General features: G+C 37.7%; 1 protein-coding gene across 1 annotated transcript in view; it reads left to right on the forward strand.

Moving 5' to 3' along the window:
* Window positions 1-2,255: 2,255 nt before the first annotated feature.
* ATCAY (ATCAY kinesin light chain interacting caytaxin) overlaps window positions 2,256-18,910 on the forward strand; it is a 113,203-nt gene continuing 96,548 nt past the window's right edge. The window contains exons 1-2 of the mRNA XM_053703134.1: window positions 2,256-2,391; window positions 5,951-6,092. Coding sequence (XP_053559109.1) covers window positions 6,010-6,092 — 83 coding nt within the window. The 5' untranslated portion in view covers window positions 2,256-2,391; window positions 5,951-6,009. The remainder of the gene's footprint in view (window positions 2,392-5,950; window positions 6,093-18,910) is intronic.

Raw genomic sequence — 18,910 nt, forward strand, 5'->3', positions numbered from 1 at the left:
CGGAAGTTGAATGCAAGGTACCCATTTCAAAATGGCGTACCTTGCATTCCTATTGGCTGATTTGATTCTTCAAATTCAAATCAGCCAATAGGATTAGAGCAACTGAAATCCTATTGGCTGATCATATGAAGAGAGCGCTCCGCGCTGGATGTCATCGCCATCCAGGATAGCTCCGCTCCGCACCGCCAGGATGAAGATAAAAGACGTCCCCAAGATGGATAAAAGTGTCGCCGCCTGGATGGAGATGGATGTCCAGACTTCGGAACTGTGAGTAGATTTTATGGGGTTAGTGTTTTTTTAAAAAAAATTGGGGTGGTTTTATTTTTAAGATTAGGGCTTTGTGCTTGTAAAAGAGCTGAATGCCCTTTTAAGGGCAGTAAAAGAGCGGAATGTCCTTTTAAGGGCAATGTCCATACAAATATGACTGTATAGACTTTTTATTTTTTTTATTTTGGGGGGTTGGTTGGGAGGGGTGTTTTACTGTTATGGGGACTTTGTATTTTTTTTCAGGTAAAAGCTGTAGCAATGCCCTACAAAAGGCCCTTTTAAGGGCTATTGGTAGTTTATTGTAGGTTAGGGGGTGTTTTTATTTGGGGGTGGCATTTTATTTTTATAGGGCTATTTGATTAGGTGTAATTGTTTTTATTTTTGATCATTTTCGTTTATTATTGTTTGTAATCTTAGAGTTTTTTATTTTTCATAATTTAGTGTTTATTATTTTTTTGTAATGTTAGATTTTTTTAATTTTTTTCATAGTATTAGGTTTTTTACATTTTTAATTTAGGTTTTTAATTGGTAGTTTTTTTTTTTATACTTTATTAGAATAGTAATGTTATGTTAATTTATAGTTTAATGTTATTTATGTTTTTATTTTACAGGTAAGTTTTTATTTATTTTAAGATAGATATATTGTAACTTTTTTAATTTAAATTTAGGGGGGTGTTAGGTTTAGGGGTTAATAGCTTTATTTAGTGTCGGTGATGTCGGGGAGCGGCAGTTTGAGTTTTAATAGGTTTATATAATGTTAGCGATTTAGGGGTTAATAGCTTTATTTAGTGTCGGCGATGTGGGTTGGTGGCAGATTAGATGTTAATAAATTTATTATAGTATTTGCGATCTGGGGGGGGCGGCGGTTTAGGGATTAATAGCTTTATTTAGTGTTGACAATGTCGGGGCGGCGGATTAAGGGTTAATAGGTTTATTTAATAGTCGCGATGTGGGTGGGCAGCAGATTAGGGGTTAATAAATGTAATATAATATTTTCGAGGGTGGTGGTGGTTTAGGGTTTGGTTAGATAGTTTATGGGTGTTTCACAAAATCCATAACTACTGCTCTCAGATGGTGGACTGGATCGTATTGGTATAGGCTGTAATGCAAGCATTTTATCCGGACCACACAACCTGTAATACTGCGCTATGGAAAACCCTGATAATTTGATAATAGAAGTAAATTAGAAAGTTGCTTAAAACTGCATGCTCTATCTGAATCGCGAAAGAAGAAATTTGGGTTCAGTGTCCCTTTAATAGGGGGATTAATAAAAAAAAATGTGAATAATAAATGAGTGAACTTAAAAGCATCCATATCACCCTAGCATATAAACAGCTGCAACTGACGTTCATTATTATTGCATAATTATAAAGCTCTGATATTTGCTTCAATTCTGTACAATGGTTATCACATTACAAAACAAAGTGCCATAGATAATGACTATTGTGACATATCCTGCTCCAAATATACTTCAATTAAATATTTTAGCAGGTTGCATCATGACTCATTATCATCTCACCACACTGTCTATTTCTGCTTAATCCCAACACCCACCTCCCACACAGAGCAGCAGCAAAACAAAGGTTAATATAGCAATGTGGTCTTTAAAGTCTGTTTTTTTTTTTTTGCTCCCATTATCTTTGCCTGCCTGGAGTTGTCCAATTTACAAAGATGCTGCCAGCTACCAACCAATCCGGAAAGACAACACTGAAAAGGGAGGGATAGGACCTGGTGGAGGATATTTCAACCCCCCCTCCTCTTCTTCCCGTCTCCTCCATTGCACATACACAATAGTCAGTGCATCAGCTGCTAAACCTGTACCAGCTGTGAGCTTTGGATACCAAGCATTGGACATTACTGTACAAAAGGAAGCATCACTGCTATGAAGTCACAACACTAATCCCAGGGATGAAGGATCTTTGCATTTTTGGTGGCAGCTTGGTGTCTAAAAATTGATTAGAATTGACCATGGATTAAAGGTTTGGGTGCCAGGGATGACCAACTGGGGATACAGGATTTGCCTCATCTGTATTGCTGAAGAGAATAGGGCAGAGCTAAGAGACCTCCCTGTGTAGACAATTTCCATGATATTTATAATTTCAGGCTTTGAAGCCTCTCTTTACGGTAGGTACATTACACACATTAATATTTGTGATAGAACCAATGATAGTGATGTATGCCAAAATGATGACAAAATCAAAAAATCTTATGATTTTTTATGTAGTCTGCTCTGACCTAAATTGTCATGATTTCTACACTTGATAATGTCCAAATAGCTTTGCATTGCAGCTCTCTCTCAAGGGGTTAAATGACCGTACATTTGTGTTATCAGTGTTTGTTAAATCTCATGACAATGTTTACATTGTTATTTATTTTATGATAGGTACATAAGAGATGATCACTAAATCTGCAGATGTATTAGTAAACCTCTGTGGGGTAGATTATATTGTATATTTATATCATATCCGTTAATTTATGTATAAAATCATAATAGACTTGTGAAAAAAATAGATTTTTTAGATAAAGTATAATCTTTTATTTGCAGACATTACATGAAATTAATATTACTGTTGCTATATGGTTTTCAGTGATAAGTGCCTGTTCTTTATGTCTGTTCAATTTTAAAGACCTGTTGTATTACCTGTCTGGACACCAGCACAGTTTTACCTTTTATGGTGTATTCTTTTTCCTTATGTTGCTGTATGTGTCCTTATATATTATTATACTTTATTTAGTTGACTATTGGATTCTAATGTGTTTTTTGTATTTATATTAATTTTTTTTCTGCATGCAATCATGCTCCAATTATGCCTATTTTATATATATCAAACAAAATATGTAGTTATCTGTACATTAAGCAATGACAAATATGATAGGTATAAAAACTGTGTTAGAAAACCACAATATTGGTATTTTAATTTGTAACAGATTTTAATGTATATGGCAACCGAGAAAAAACAGTTAATGATCAAACAGTATAAATATTTACATGGGGATATATTGCTGTATAAAAGGAAGAGCAAAGTTGCTTAACCCCTTAAGGACCAGCGACGTACCCTGTATGTCGCTGGCCTTTTTTTGGGACTTGATTGTTTTATAACGTGGTCTTGCCATCAGCGTTGAGACTGCTTTATTCCACAAAGCCTGCTGGAGGGAGGGCATTAATAGCATGTTCTTGCTAGACTTGTGCTATTATGTCCTGAAAAAACACTTAACGACCAGTGACATACAGGGTACATTGTGGTCATTAAGGGGTTAAAGGGACATAAAAGTGCAATAAAGAAAATTGTTTATTTTTGCACTTTTTTTGTATACTCCAACAGGGATTTAAAGTCATCTCTAGAGCAGCAATATACTACTGGGACCTAGATGAACACATCTGGTGAGCCAAAGACAAGAGGCATATATGTGTGTGTACCCACAAATCACCAGCTGGCTGGCTCTGAGTGGTGCATTGCTGCTCAGGATACTATGATAATAGAAGTAAATTGAGAAGTCTCATAAAACTACATGCTCTTTTTGAATCATGACAGTTTAAAGGGACAGTGAACACCTTGAGAATGTAATATAAAATGTTTAGTTATGTGTAGCAAAACAACTTTCCAATATAATTTCACTATGTACTTTGCCCCTCTTTTCATGTAATTGAACTCTTAAAATTGTAGATATTTTTTATTCTTAGAGGTGAAAATGCACCCTGCTGACTTTTCAAGTCAAACTCAGCTATATCTGTCCCTAATTGGCTTTCGCTGATAACAATTGCAACATAATTCACTCTATACTAACTTAAAGGGACATTGTACACTAGATTTTTCTTTGCATAAATGTTTTGTAGATGATCCATTTATATAGCCCATACAGGGGTTTTTGGTAATTGTAGTTTTGCTTATTTTTAAATAACATTGTGCTGATTTTGAGACTCCTAACCAAGCCCCAAAGTTTTAGGAGAATACTGATGTATACCTACTCCAGCTTGCTCCTGTTTGTGTAGAGTCTTTTCATATGCAGAGGAAGGGGAAGGGGGGAGTTTCTGCTTTCACTGGGTGTTCCAGTCAACATAATCAAAAGTGCTAAACTGGGAGCTTCTAAGTAAGTTTTTAACAGTTATATACTGGATTTTTGAATCAGTATCTGTGCATATTATTCTTTATAGTAGTGTCTAATACATGCGGTTATATGAAAATTGGTGTATACTGCCCCTTTAATGACTGTGACTATCCTTATAGTCAGCAGGCTAAAGCCCAGATTGGCTCTTAGAAATAAGGGAAATTAGGATGAGGGGGTTGGCGACAAACTATTGCAGTAAAAAGGATATTATTTTGTTTTTAAAACGTTTAGACTTGGCTGATATGTTATTCTTTAAAAACACAACAGAAATGTCTCATAATTACAAGGTGTTTACTGTCCCTTTAATTTTGACTTTCATGACTTTCATTTTATGTTTGTTTACTGTCCCTTTAATTTTGACTTTCATGACTTTCATTTTATGTTTTTGGATTAAATGTGAATGAGAAATCTGAGAAATATTTTGCTATGGCAGGAATAAAGAAGACAGATGTCAGTCTATGTCATCACAGAAATATAAATACTATTTAAAAAATATTTGAATAGTCACTTATTGATCATATCACTGGATTGAAAATGTCTAACACTAGACTTGTCCCAATCATCTAACACGGGGTACTTCAAACTTTTTTCCCCAAGACCCAGTGCAATGATACCACTTATCTTCGCAACCCTATTTTTATGCTTGGTCTGAAAATTTCTGAAGTAATATACAAGATAGCTGAAATTTGTGGCAAAGTGAATAAAATGTGTGCATAGTTTACCTAGTCAAAAGTAACTATACAGTCCACGTACAGCACCTTGCACGAATGTGATGCATGAGGAACAGGAGTGACTGCTATCCCCTCAATCATAAACATGCATAATCCTCAGCACCTGTTGTAATCATACTATATTTAATAGAGCATCTTGCATAGGTTCAAAATGCTTAATTAAATACAGTATGATTACAACAGTACTGAAGATTGTCCCTAGTCAAAAAGGATGATCATCCTGGAGTCATTCTAAAGTAATCAATGACTCCAGACTAGTCATCAGAAGCCATCATAAAATATGCCCACAGGCCAAAATATTTAAATGAGAGGACTCTAGATTCATTCACTGGCTGTTCATGCTTGTGAAGTAATTAGTAAGGTAATCTGCTTATTCATTCTGAAGTCATCAACCAGAAACTTTTACCTTAGTTGATGACTTTACAAGGCTGATGATGTCTGATGAGGTGCAAATGACCTCAAAAGTAGTTTGATGATCATCAAATGACTCCAGGATGGTCTCTAAAGTAATCCTGTTTGTCTTGGGTTATTCCTGATTGTAGTCAAACTTGGAAGTGTTTTAAAAGGTAATAACTCACAAACCACTCTTATACAACACACACAACTCTTACAACACACACCACACACTCTTATATAACATGCAACACAAAATATTAAATAAAAAATGCATTCTAATACAACGCACACCACACACATTCTCATGCAACACACACACGCTCTTATATAACACACACATACTCTTATATAACACACACACACACTCTCATACAACACACACACACAGTCGCTACCTGTTGTTTGAAGAACCCTGATAACAGTTCTGACAGTTCTGTTCTGCATTCCAGGTCCATCTGCCACTCTGTGCCTGGATTACTCTAATACCCTGTGACCTCCTTGTATACAGATGGGGACCACAGAGGCCACCCTACGCATGGAGAATGTAGATGTGGATGTGAAGGAAGAATGGCAGGACGAGGACTTTCCTAGGTAGGTACACTCTGCTGAATCGTATTACCTTGTTCAAGATTAAGCTGTTATAAATAATAAATAAAGCTACAAAGTAGTTTTATAAAACTGTTTCTATACAGTTACTCCACCAAGCTAGACCTTAGAGTTGTACTCTTTAAAGTGACATGTTACTCAACATTAATTCTTATCTATCCTTTATGCAACTGTGGGAAATAAAACATTTTATGATGTATATATGTTTTTTTTTATTATTTAAAGTGAAGGTCAATTTTGATTAATTAGTGCCCGTTTTTTTAATAATCCTTTTAAAAACAAGGGCACTTTAATTCATCAAAATTGACATTTCACTTGTTTTCTTTTAAAACTTACCTTTTAATCCTGACAGCCGCTGCAGCGATTCCCCCGGCCATTGGAAGCCTCTTCTTACGTCAGAAATGACTAATCCGGCTTCCTCCAATCACAGCTTTCCCCCGGGGGATCATGGCCTGAGGCAACGCCGTGATTGGAGGAAGCCGGACTCGTTATTTTGGACCCGCGAAGAGGGCTTGCGATGGGCGGAGAAAGCGCTGCAGCGGCTGTCAGGACTAAAAGGTACGTTTTTGAAGAAAACAAGTGAAATATCAATTTTAATGAATTAAAGTGCCCTTGTTTTTAATAGGATTATTAAAAACCGAGCACAAATTCATCAAAATTGACCTTCACTTTAAAACTAAAATCATTTCACCAGAGTAAGTGCTATATGAGCAGTCATCTTCAGCTACCATATGTACTGCCATCTGAATGGTGAAAAAATGAATAGCCAAATAGCATCATCAGTGCATAATCTCTTAAGATTTCACCAAGATTTCATAGTAAACTTCTGATTGGTTGCTTAAAGTCCTTTTAAAATGCAATGTGGCTACTGAGGAAATTTGGAGGTAAAATATCTTTCTTTTTACGTAGAGACGTTAATTTGATATTTTACAGATATGATGCATCATTTTCAATTGATTTAGCATATGGGTAACGTACCTTTAAAAGGATAGAAAGGTCAGATTTGAAATACTTAGCAAAATGCCTCTAGTAAAAGTTATTACTGGTTTACAGTGGTATACACACATATGCTGTGAGGGCACGTGCGCCAGTATTCAAACATCACCCTTTCTCAGAGTCAGCAGTGGCTTGTGTGACACAAATTACGTCTTCATTGACACAATACACACCACTGGCAGCTCTCTTAACAGGCATGGTGTTTCAATACCATGGTGTTTCCGTCGAAACTTGCTACATAACTATGTGCAAATGTTTTTAATTACGTAAATAATCAAATTCAACACATTTTATTTATATATATATATATATATATATATATATATAAAACACACAGGGTCAGCACATCACCAAGGTGCAGGATACAAATGGTCAACTGTAGTAGGTGCTTATTACCTTATTACCTTCCAGGCTTCCCTCTAGCAGAAGAAAATCAAGGAGAAGGTTTCTCAAGCCAATATATATACACACACACATGCTATATTTCAACTATTAAGTACTGAATTGCAAAAGTAATTTCTTCCTCAGTTCTGACCAGTTGTAGTAAATGAGTATATGCACTGCTCTAAGCAATTACAATGTAACATGTAGCTGGTTCAGCCAGTTTTCAGCATTTTTTCAGCATTTTGCAGTACGGGGAAACTGTTGTCGCTAATAACTGATAATAATAATAATATGTAGGTTAGAGAATCTTAATTTTGGCCTCACTAGGGAACATGGGAAAACACATAAAAAAATGTAAAGCATGTATTTTATTTGTAAAGCAAAAACAAATAAAATAATGAATAAATATTGCATTTCTTTTTCAGTAATTTAATTAATTTATTTATGAGGGATAGTGTTTTGAGTTTAATGTTCATAACCTCTTCTCATCCCAATTAAAAAAAAAAAGATATGTATATAATGTACTGCCTTTTAAATCTTTGGATATGGACACCTTTGAAAAATTGAGGTGCTAAAATAGTGATAGCACCCCCCTACACACACACACACTTGCACACTCTTAGTTCCATTACTATTAATAACACATTTGAAAATAAAACTATGGCAAAAATGTATAGATAGGTACTAGATATCGCCAAAAGTATGTAGACACCACACCATGACACCTGTATGAGCTTGTTGCACATTCCTTTCCAAAACCATGGGCATTGATATGGGGATTGACCTCCCCCCATTTGCCATTTGCGGCTATAAGAGCCACAACTCTTCTGGAAAGGCTTTCTACAAGATTTTGGAGTGTATCTGTGGGAATTTATATCCATTCAGCCAAATGTGTTCTATGGGGTTGAGGTCACGGCTCGGTTCAGGCCACTTAAATTCCCCTACACCACACTCGTCAGTCCATGTCTTATAAAACACACGCTCTTATATAACACACACGCTCTTATATAACACACACACGCTCTTATATAACACACACACGCTCTTATAAAACACACATACGCTCTTATAAAACACATACGCTCTTATAAAACACATGCTGCTCTTATATAACACACACACGCTCTTATAAAACACACATACGCTCTTATAAAACACATACGCTCTTATAAAACACATGCTGCTCTTATATAACACACACACGCTCTTATAAAACACACATACGCTCTTATAAAACACATACGCTCTTATAAAACACATGCTGCTCTTATATAACACACACACGCTCTTATAAAACACACATACGCTCTTATAAAACACATACGCTCTTATAAAACACATGCTGCTCTTATATAACACACACACGCTCTTATAAAACACATACGCTCTTATAAAACACATGCTGCTCTTATATAACACACACACGCTCTTATAAAACACACACACGCTCTTATAAAACACATACGCTCTTATAAAACACATGCTGCTCTTATATAACACACACACGCTCTTATAAAACACATACGCTCTTATAAAACACATACGCTCTTATAAAACACATGCTGCTCTTATATAACACACACACGCTCTTATAAAACACATACGCTCTTATAAAACACATGCTGGAACAAACTTCATCAAACTGTTACCACAAAAGCACCCAGTTGTCGAAACTGTCTTTGCATCCTGTAGCATTCAAATTACCATTAACTGGAACTAAGGTGCATAGTCCAAACCCTTAAAAACTGCTCCAAACCATTATCCCTCTTGCACCTAATTTCCCAGTATACAATGGAAATTATCTTGGCAACCCCCAAACCCTGATTCTTCCATCAGACTGTTACATAAGGAAGCCTAATTCATCACTCCATGCCAATCCTGCACCCTGCTCTAAAGAGCTTACAATCTACAAGGTGTGAGAAGTACAAATGGTTAAATAAATGTTGAGGGCATTTTTTTGTTCTACATATACAGGGCATTTTAAGGAGTATTGCAGTTCTTATTGAAAGCATGGATATTAAATGTTCCAGAGCAACAATGCACTACTGGGAGCTAGCTGAACACATCTAGTGAGCCAATGACAAGAGGCATAATAATGTAGCCACCAATAAGCAGCTAGCTCCCAAGTGCATTGTTGTAGTTCTAAAACCTATGTGTTTATCTCTTTGCAGGGGTTAATTACATGCAAGCAATAGTGCGATAAATGAAATAATGTAACACATTAGAGCATTTTCTTTTTGTTCACTTGTATTTTTCTTCATACAAAAATATTTTTACACTTTTCATTGCCTACACTGTCTCTTTAACTGTCTCTTTAACTAGCTAGGATGGCTGTACTTCCTGGTATTAAGAGAAGGAAATACTTTTATTGTTCTCTGGTTTTAAAACTTGAAAACACATTCATTAAAACAGAGTAGGGATACACTCTAGGTCAGATTCTTTAAAGATGTTTGACTTGAAGGTTCAAAGTTGGAGACCTTTTGACCTGAAACTGACCATATGTTCTGAGTAAAATCCTTTATGTGTAATTAAGGAGTGGATTTAAAGGGACATCACACTGATTGATACAATTACTCATGCTGTTGTTGTTTCCCCCTGTGTCTGAAGCTCTCTTTAAAGCTGATCTCTTATTTTAACCCATTGTGGGCCAGATTACAAGTGGAGTGGTATTTAACTAACTGCGCTAGAAGTAAGCTTTTTGCACATCGGGTTGCACTCATATTACAAGTTGAGAGTAAACTGTTTTCCCTTGCGCGCTAATCCAATGTGCACAAAAAGCTGAAGTTAGAATATCGCAACCGCATTAACATATTCCCCCATAGAAGTCAATGGAGAAAAAAAAAGTGGAAAAAAACACTCTACTCTCGAACAAACCCAATCACATATTCTCAAGTGCGCTAACTCAACAAGTAAATATTAATATTTCACATTACAATGTTCTTCACATAGCAGAATATGTTCTATTTATTCATAAATACATATTTATATATATATATATATATATATATATATATATATATATATATCTCTGATGGTATTGTGGTAAAGCTGCACCCAGGTGGTTATTCGCCATAGAACAGGCTAACAATGTTATTGAGCTGGTTGTTCGTTCCTGTGAGTGTGATTCTCTCTGTATGTACAGTATATATATATATATATATATATATATATATATATATATATATATATATATATAATTATTTATAGGTATAGATATGTACAGATATATATATAGGAATATCTATTTAAAAATACTTAGAACATAATTTGATTCACATAAAAAATTATATTGTAAAATATATATTTGTACAATATTTTATGCCCAGTTAATCATGTAATTAGTTATTAATTACATGATTAATATAATCAAGCATTATTTTAATCCTGAGAATAGAGTATGGTTTGAAAAATTATAATAGACAGAGAGATTGAAATTATACCTAGAAAGCAGACAGACAGTAGATTAATAGTATAGAAAGGATAGATGACAGACAGACAGAGATACAGTAGCTAGATAGATAGACAGACAGATATATAGATGATTGATAAATATATAGATATATATAAATTAGATAGCTAGATGATAGACAGAGAGATAGATAAATATTTTGATAGATAGAGATAGATAGTTGACAGACAGATAGACCAATAGATAGAAATATTTACTTTATGTGGTATTTTATATTTTAAGGAGGGAAAAAGTATCTGAATGTCCACACCATTATCCATTCTAGTTGCAGGTGCAGTAAGACTATGTCCTGTTTTTTTGTGTGCCACAGAATGCCCCTGTTTGTATGACTGTGAAACGGTCCCCTGTTCATTCATAACGTGAGTACTGATGAGCAGCTGGCATTTCCTAGCTGCAGCAATGGGAATCTGATATTAGCACATCTGATGTGAGGAAAAGCCAAGCAGAAGAGCTCCCAAGCTATCCGTCTAATATTAAGTAGATGCACTCTGTGGGAAAGTCATGGATCACTATACACTTTATAAAATGCCTGTATTTCTGCACTAAGGGAAGACTGGTGTCATATTAAAAGCCATAGGGGATGAGGAGAAATTTAATTTGTATAAATACTTTAAAGTGAATTTTTAGTCTAAAAGTAAAATACTCTAATTTGCTAGAACATTTTATTATTAAACAAATACCCATTAGACACTGGGGATAATGGGGCTGATTAAAATCGGTTGTTTGATAATTATCAGCACCTTAAAGGGACATTAAACTGGGTACAACTACAATAGAATGGTTACTACTCACAATACTATGGTTGTTCCTCCTGTGCCTGCAGCTGTTTTCAAAGCCGTTCTCTTATTTTAACCCCTTACAAGTATTAGTTAGTGTTGCTCTGCATCATCACACTGGGCATCACCATCATGGAGCTTATATTTGTAATGTAACTTCTAAACTGTGCAAAAAAAACTTTCAAAAATGTAACAGACATGTGCATGGCGAAAAAATTTGGTTCGGTTCGGATCGATTCGGATTTTTTCGAATTTCGGTTCGGAGCGATTCGAATTCGGAAAAATTTGAATCAATTCGGTTCGGATTTGTTTCAGATTCATTCGGATTCGAATAAATTCGGTTCGGATTTGTTTCGGATTCATTCGGATTCGAATAAATTCGTCTGGATTCGGTTCGATTCGGTTCGGAAATTCGGAATTTCGGTAAGTGTTAGGTGGGATTAGACTAGTATTATGTACTGTACATTAGGTGTAACCCATAGCAGAATGATATAACCTAATATACTGTACAATACTAGTGTAATCCATGGCCATCCGAATCTACCAAATAAATCCGAAGTAATTCGGATTTATTCGGTAGATTCGGCACTATTTTAATTCGGAGATTCGGTTCGATCCGAATCTCCGAATTTGCCGAATTTTCCAAATTTCCAAACCGAACCGAATCGCACATGTCTAGTAACACTTCTGCTCTCTATTATGTGAGCTAAACTGAAGTGCAAGGTACTGCTGTCAAAAAGCAGATTGTTGACAGTGCACTGCTCCTATCACAGGGTGCAACAATACCTGAGCTGCCAGATGTCGACAGCCAGTATAAAATGCAGAGCTTTTACCAACTGGATCCTGTAATGAGTTAAAATAAGAGAATGGCTTTAAAGAGAGCTGCAGGTATAGGAGGAAAATATTAGCATGGTGAATAGTAACCATCCTACTGTATTTGTAACCAGCAGTTTAATGTCCCTTTAAGAGCTGCAGATGAGACCTTTTTGATGTTGACAAAAATCACAGTCAGCTATTTTATTGCTTATTGGGAGCAGATTTTTAATTATTGTATCAGTGAAAAATTATCCTATACTTAAAGGGACATAAAACCCCATTTTTTTCTTTCATAATTCAAATAGATCATAGTATTTTAAACAACTTTCCAATCTACTTATATTATCAAAATTTGCTTCATTCTCTTAGTATCCTTTGATGAAGGAGCAGTAACGCACTACTGAGAGCTAGCTTAAATCCAATTACAAGAGGCATATATGTGAAGCAACCAATCAGCAGCTTCTGAGCCTGCCTAAGTATACTTTTTACAAAGAGAACAAAACAAATTTGATAATAGAGCATGGAGTTTTAAATAACTTTTCAATTTATTTCTATCTGATTAATGAAAGAAAAAAATTGTGTTTTATGTCTCGTCAACATTGCGTTCTTGATTACAGTCCAAATTCCTGGTACTTAAAGGGACACTGAACCAATTTTTTTATTTAATGATTCAGATAGAGCATGACATTTTAAGCAACTTTCTAATTTACTCCTATTATCAATGTTTTATTTGTTCTCTTGCTATCTTTATTTTGAAAGCAGGAATGTTAATCTTAGCAGCCAGACCATTTTAGGTTCAGCACAATGGATAGCGCTTGCTATTGGAGGCTTACATTTACCCACCAATAATCAAGCATAACCCAGGTTCTCAACCAAAAATGGGCCGGCTCCTATGCATCACATTCCTGCTTTTAAAATAAAGATAGCAAGAGAACAAAGAAAAAATGATAATAGAAGTAAATTAGAAAGTTGCTTAAAATTGCATACTCTATCTGAATCATTAAAGATAAAATTTGGGTTTAGTGTCCCTTTAACAACAAATTTACGGGACCAAACCCCATACATCTTTTTTTTAACTTTATTATTGAGAACCCCAAAAAGTTGTGCGGATGAGCAAAATAAACTGACATTACTTCCATCATGTTGGTTGGCATTATAAAGTAATGTCACTAAACAGATAGAAACGCTATCTGCTCAATCAGTTAACGTTTCAAAATTAATAATAAGAACTTTTACACTAATAAAATTAAGCAAAATCAATTACCCAACAATTATACCTAGGCATGGGGATTTGTAATGATTTGAATGCTGAAGAAAGCGGCTACTCATGGCATTTGGTTCTTTTCTGAGCTAGATTCCTTCTGTGCAAATCCAGATCTTAGTGTGTTGCACTTTCACAAGAAGAAATCAGTCTCCGAAAAGAGCCAAATGCCACGAGTTGTCACCTTTTTACACATTCGGATCATCACGAGTGATCTGAATGCAGACGCCTAACACTATGGGCAAGATTACATATGCGGCATCACCAATTTTTCGCAAATGTAGCGATCACATATATACGGAGCCGCATACAATTGCGGTGTGTATATTTCTTCTGTTATGTGTGATCAGTCCACGGGTCATCATTACTTCTGGGATATAACTCCTCCCCAACAGGAAATGCAAGAGGATTCACCCAGCAGAGCTGCATATAGCTCCTCCCCTCTACGTCAGTCCCAGTCATTCTCTTGCACCCAACGACTAGATAGGATGTGTGAGAGGACTATGGTGATTATACTTAGTTTTTATGACTTCAATCAAAAGTTTGTTATTTTAAAATAGCACCGGAGCGTGTTATTACTTCTCTGGCAGAGTTTGAGGAAGAATCTGACAGAGATTTTTTACTATGATTTTAACCGGAGTCGTTAAGATCATATTGCTGTTCTCGACCATCTGAGGGAGGTAAAGGCTTCAGATCAGGGGACAGTGGGCAGATGAATCTGCATTGAGGTATGTGGCAGTTTTTATTTTCTGAATGGAATTGATGAGAAAAGCCTGCCATACCGTTAAAATGACATGTATGTATACACTTCAGTATTCTGGGGATGGTATTTCACCGGAACTACTGTGTTAAAGGTCACTAATCCTTTTAATAACTATTCTCATGTTAAACGTTTTTGCTGGAATGTAGAATCGTTTACATTGCTGAGGTACTGTGTGAATAAATATTTGGGCATTATTTTCCACTTGGCAGTTTTTTGCTTTAATTGTGACAGTTTCGTTTCTCTTCACTGCTGTGTGGGAGAGGGAGGGGCCGTTTTTGGCGCTCTTTGCTACGCATCAAAAAATTCCAGTCAGCTACTTTTATATTTCCTGCATGATCCGGTTCATCTCTGACAGATCTCAGGGGTCTTCAAACTTCTTTGAAGGGAGGTAAATTCTCTCAGCAGAGCTGTGAGAATTCTTATAGTGACTGTGTATAAAAAACGTTGTTTTGTTTTCTTATGTACAAATTTAATTAGTGTTGTTTTTTACTAATGGGAACAAACCTTTGCTAAAAGTTGTGTTGTTTTAAAGTTTGATGCAATAACTGTTTTTCAGTTCATTATTTCAACTGTCATTTAATCGTTAGTACCTCTTTGAGGCACAGTGCGTTTTTTTGCTAAAAAAGATTATAACCAAGTTGTAAGTTTTTTTGCTAGTGTGTTAAACATGTCTGACTCAGAGGAAGATATCTGTGTCATTTGTTCCAATGCCAAGGTGGAGCCCAATAGAAATTTATGTACTAACTGTATTGATGCTACTTTAAATAAAAGTCAATCTGTACAATGTGAACAAATTTCACCAAACAGCGAGGGGAGAGTTATGCCGACTAACTCGCCTCACGCGACAGTACCTGCATCTCCCGCCCGGGAGGTGCGTGATATTTTGGCGCCTAGTACATCTGGGCGGCCATTACAGATAACATTACAAGATATGGCTACTGTTATGACTGAAGTTTTGTCTAAATTACCTGAACTAAGAGGCAAGCGTGATCACTCTGGGGTGAGAACAGAGTGCGCTGACAATGCTAGGGCCATGTCTGATACTGCGTCACAGCTCGCAGAGCATGAGGACGGAGAGCTTCATTCTGTGGGTGACGGTTCTGATCCAAACAGATTGGACTCAGATATTTCAAATTTTAAATTTAAATTGGAGAACCTCCGTGTACTACTAGGGGAGGTCTTAGCAGCTCTCAACGATTGTAACACTGTTGCAATACCAGAGAAACTGTGTAGGTTGGATAAATACTTTGCGGTACCGGCGAGTACTGACGTTTTTCCTATACCTAAGAGACTAACTGAAATTGTTACTAAGGAGTGGGATAGACCCGGTGTGCCGTTCTCACCCCCTCCAATATTTAGAAAGATGTTTCCAATAGACGCCACCACTCGGGACTTATGGCAAACGGTCCCCAAGGTGGAGGGAGCAGTTTCTACTTTAGCTAAGCGTACCACTATCCCGGTGGAGGATAGCTGTGCTTTCTCAGATCCAATGGATAAAAAATTAGAGGGTTACCTTAAGAAAATGTTTGTTCAACAAGGTTTTATATTACAACCCCTTGCATGTATCGCGCCGATTACGGCTGCGGCAGCATTTTGGATTGAGTCGCTTGAAGAGAACCTTAGTTCCTCTACGCTAGACGACATTACGGACAGGCTTAGAGTCCTTAAACTAGCTAATTCTTTCATTTCGGAGGCCGTAGTACATTTAACCAAACTTACGGCTAAGAACTCAGGATTCGCCATACAGGCACGCAGGGCACTGTGGCTAAAATCCTGGTCAGCTGATGTTACTTCTAAGTCCAAATTACTTAATATACCTTTCAAGGGGCAGTCCTTATTCGGGCCCGGTTTGAAAGAAATTATCGCTGACATTACGGGAGGTAAGGGCCACGCCCTACCTCAAGACAAGGCCAAAGCTAAGGCTAGACAGTCTAATTTTCGTCCCTTTCGGGATTTCAAAACAGGAGCAGCATCAACCTCCACTGCACCAAAACAGGAAGGAGCTGTTGCTCGTTACAGGCAAGGCTGGAAGCCTAACCAGTCCTGGAACAAAAGCAAGCAGGCCAGGAAACCTGCTGCTGCCCCAAAGACAGCATGAACCGAGAGCCCCCGATCCGGGACCGGATCTAGTAGGGGGCAGACTCTCTCTCTTCACCCAGGCCTGGGCAAGAGATGTTCAGGATCCCTGGGCACTAGAGATCATATCTCAGGGATACCTTCTAGACTTCAAATTATCTCCCCCAAGAGGGAGATTTCATCTGTCAAGGTTGTCAACAAACCAGATAAAGAAAGAAGCGTTTCTACGCTGCGTACAAGATCTGTTAACAATGGGAGTGATCCATCCGGTTCCGTGGTCGGAACAAGGACAAGGGTTCTACTCAAACCTGTTTGTGGTTCCCAAAAAAGAGGGAACTTTCAGGCCAATCTTAGATTTAAAGACTCTAAACAAATTCCTAAGAGTTCCATCGTTCAAAATGGAAACTATTCGGACAATCTTACCCATGATCCAAGAGGGTCAGTACATGACCACAGTGGATTTAAAGGATGCTTACCTTCACATACCGATCCACAAAGATCATCACCGGTATCTAAGGTTTGCCTTCTTAGACAGGCACTACCAGTTTGTAGCTCTTCCATTCGGATTGGCTACGGCTCCAAGAATCTTCACAAAGGTTCTGGGTGCCCTTCTAGCGGTACTAAGACCGCGAGGGATTTCGGTAGCTCCGTACCTAGACGACATTCTAATACAAGCTTCAAGCTTTCAAACTGCCAAGTCTCATACAGAGTTAGTTCTGGCATTTCTAAGGTCGCATGGATGGAAAGTGAACGAAAAGAAGAGTTCTCTCTTTCCTCTCACAAGAGTTCCATTCTTGGGGACTCTTATAGATTCTGTAGAAATGAAGATTTACCTGACAGAAGACAGGTTAACAAAACTTCAAAATGCATGCCGCGTCCTTCATTCCATTCAACACCCGTCAGTAGCTCAATGCATGGAGGTGATCGGCTTAATGGTAGCGGCAATGGACATAGTACCTTTTGCACGCCTACACCTCAGACCGCTGCAATTATGCATGCTAAGTCAGTGGAATGGGGATTACTCAGATTTGTCCCCTACTCTGAATCTGAATCAAGAGACCAGAAATTCTCTTCTATGGTGGCTTCATCGGCCACACCTGTCCAGGGGAATGCCATTCAGCAGGCCAGACTGGACAATTGTAACAACAGACGCCAGCCTACTAGGTTGGGGCGCTGTCTGGAATTCTCTGAAGGCTCAGGGACTATGGAATCAGGAGGAGAGTCTCCTTCCAATAAACATTCTGGAATTGAGAGCAGTTCTCAATGCCCTTCTGGCTTGGCCCCAGTTAATAACTCGGGGGTTCATCAGGTTTCAGTCGGACAACATCACGACTGTAGCTTACATCAACCATCAGGGAGGGACAAGAAGCTCCCTAGCAATGATGGAAGTATCAAAGATAATTCGCTGGGCAGAGTCTCACTCTTGCCACCTGTCAGCAATCCACATCCCGGGAGTGGAGAACTGGGAGGCGGATTTCTTGAGTCGCCAGACTCTTCATCCGGGGGAGTGGGAACTTCATCCGGAGGTCTTTGCCCAAATACTTCGACGTTGGGGCAAACCAGAGATAGATCTCATGGCGTCTCGCCAGAACGCCAAACTTCCTCGCTACGGGTCCAGATCCAGGGATCCGGGAGCAGTTCTGATAGATGCTTTGACAGCACCTTGGAACTTCAGGATGGCTTATGTGTTTCCACCCTTCCCGCTGCTTCCTCGATTGATTGCCAAAATCAAACAGGAGAGAGCATCAGTAATTCTAATAGCACCTGCTTGGCCACGCAGGACTTGGTATGCAGATCTAGTGGACATGTCATCCTGTCCGCCTTGGTCTCTACCTCTAAGACAGGACCTTCTGATACAGGGTCCATTCAAACATCAAAATCTAACTTCTCTGAAGCTGACTGCTTGGAAATTGAACGCTTGATTTTATCAAAACGTGGTTTTTCTGAGTCGGTTATTGATACCCTGATTCAGGCTAGGAAGCCTGTTACCAGAAGGATTTACCATAAAATATGGCGGAAATACCTATACTGGTGCGAATCCAAAGGTTACTCCTGGAGTAAGGTTAGGATCGCTAGGATATTGTCTTTTCTACAAGAAGGTTTAGAAAAGGGTTTATCAGCTAGTTCATTAAAGGGACAGATTTCAGCTCTGTCCATCTTGTTACACAGACGTCTGTCAGAAAATCCAGACGTCCAGTCCTTTTGTCAGGCTTTAGCTAGGATCAAGCCTGTGTTTAAAGCTGTTGCTCCACCATGGAGTTT

This window comes from Bombina bombina, chromosome 2, assembly GCF_027579735.1.
Source record: "Bombina bombina isolate aBomBom1 chromosome 2, aBomBom1.pri, whole genome shotgun sequence".
Classification (NCBI taxonomy): domain Eukaryota; kingdom Metazoa; phylum Chordata; class Amphibia; order Anura; family Bombinatoridae; genus Bombina; species Bombina bombina.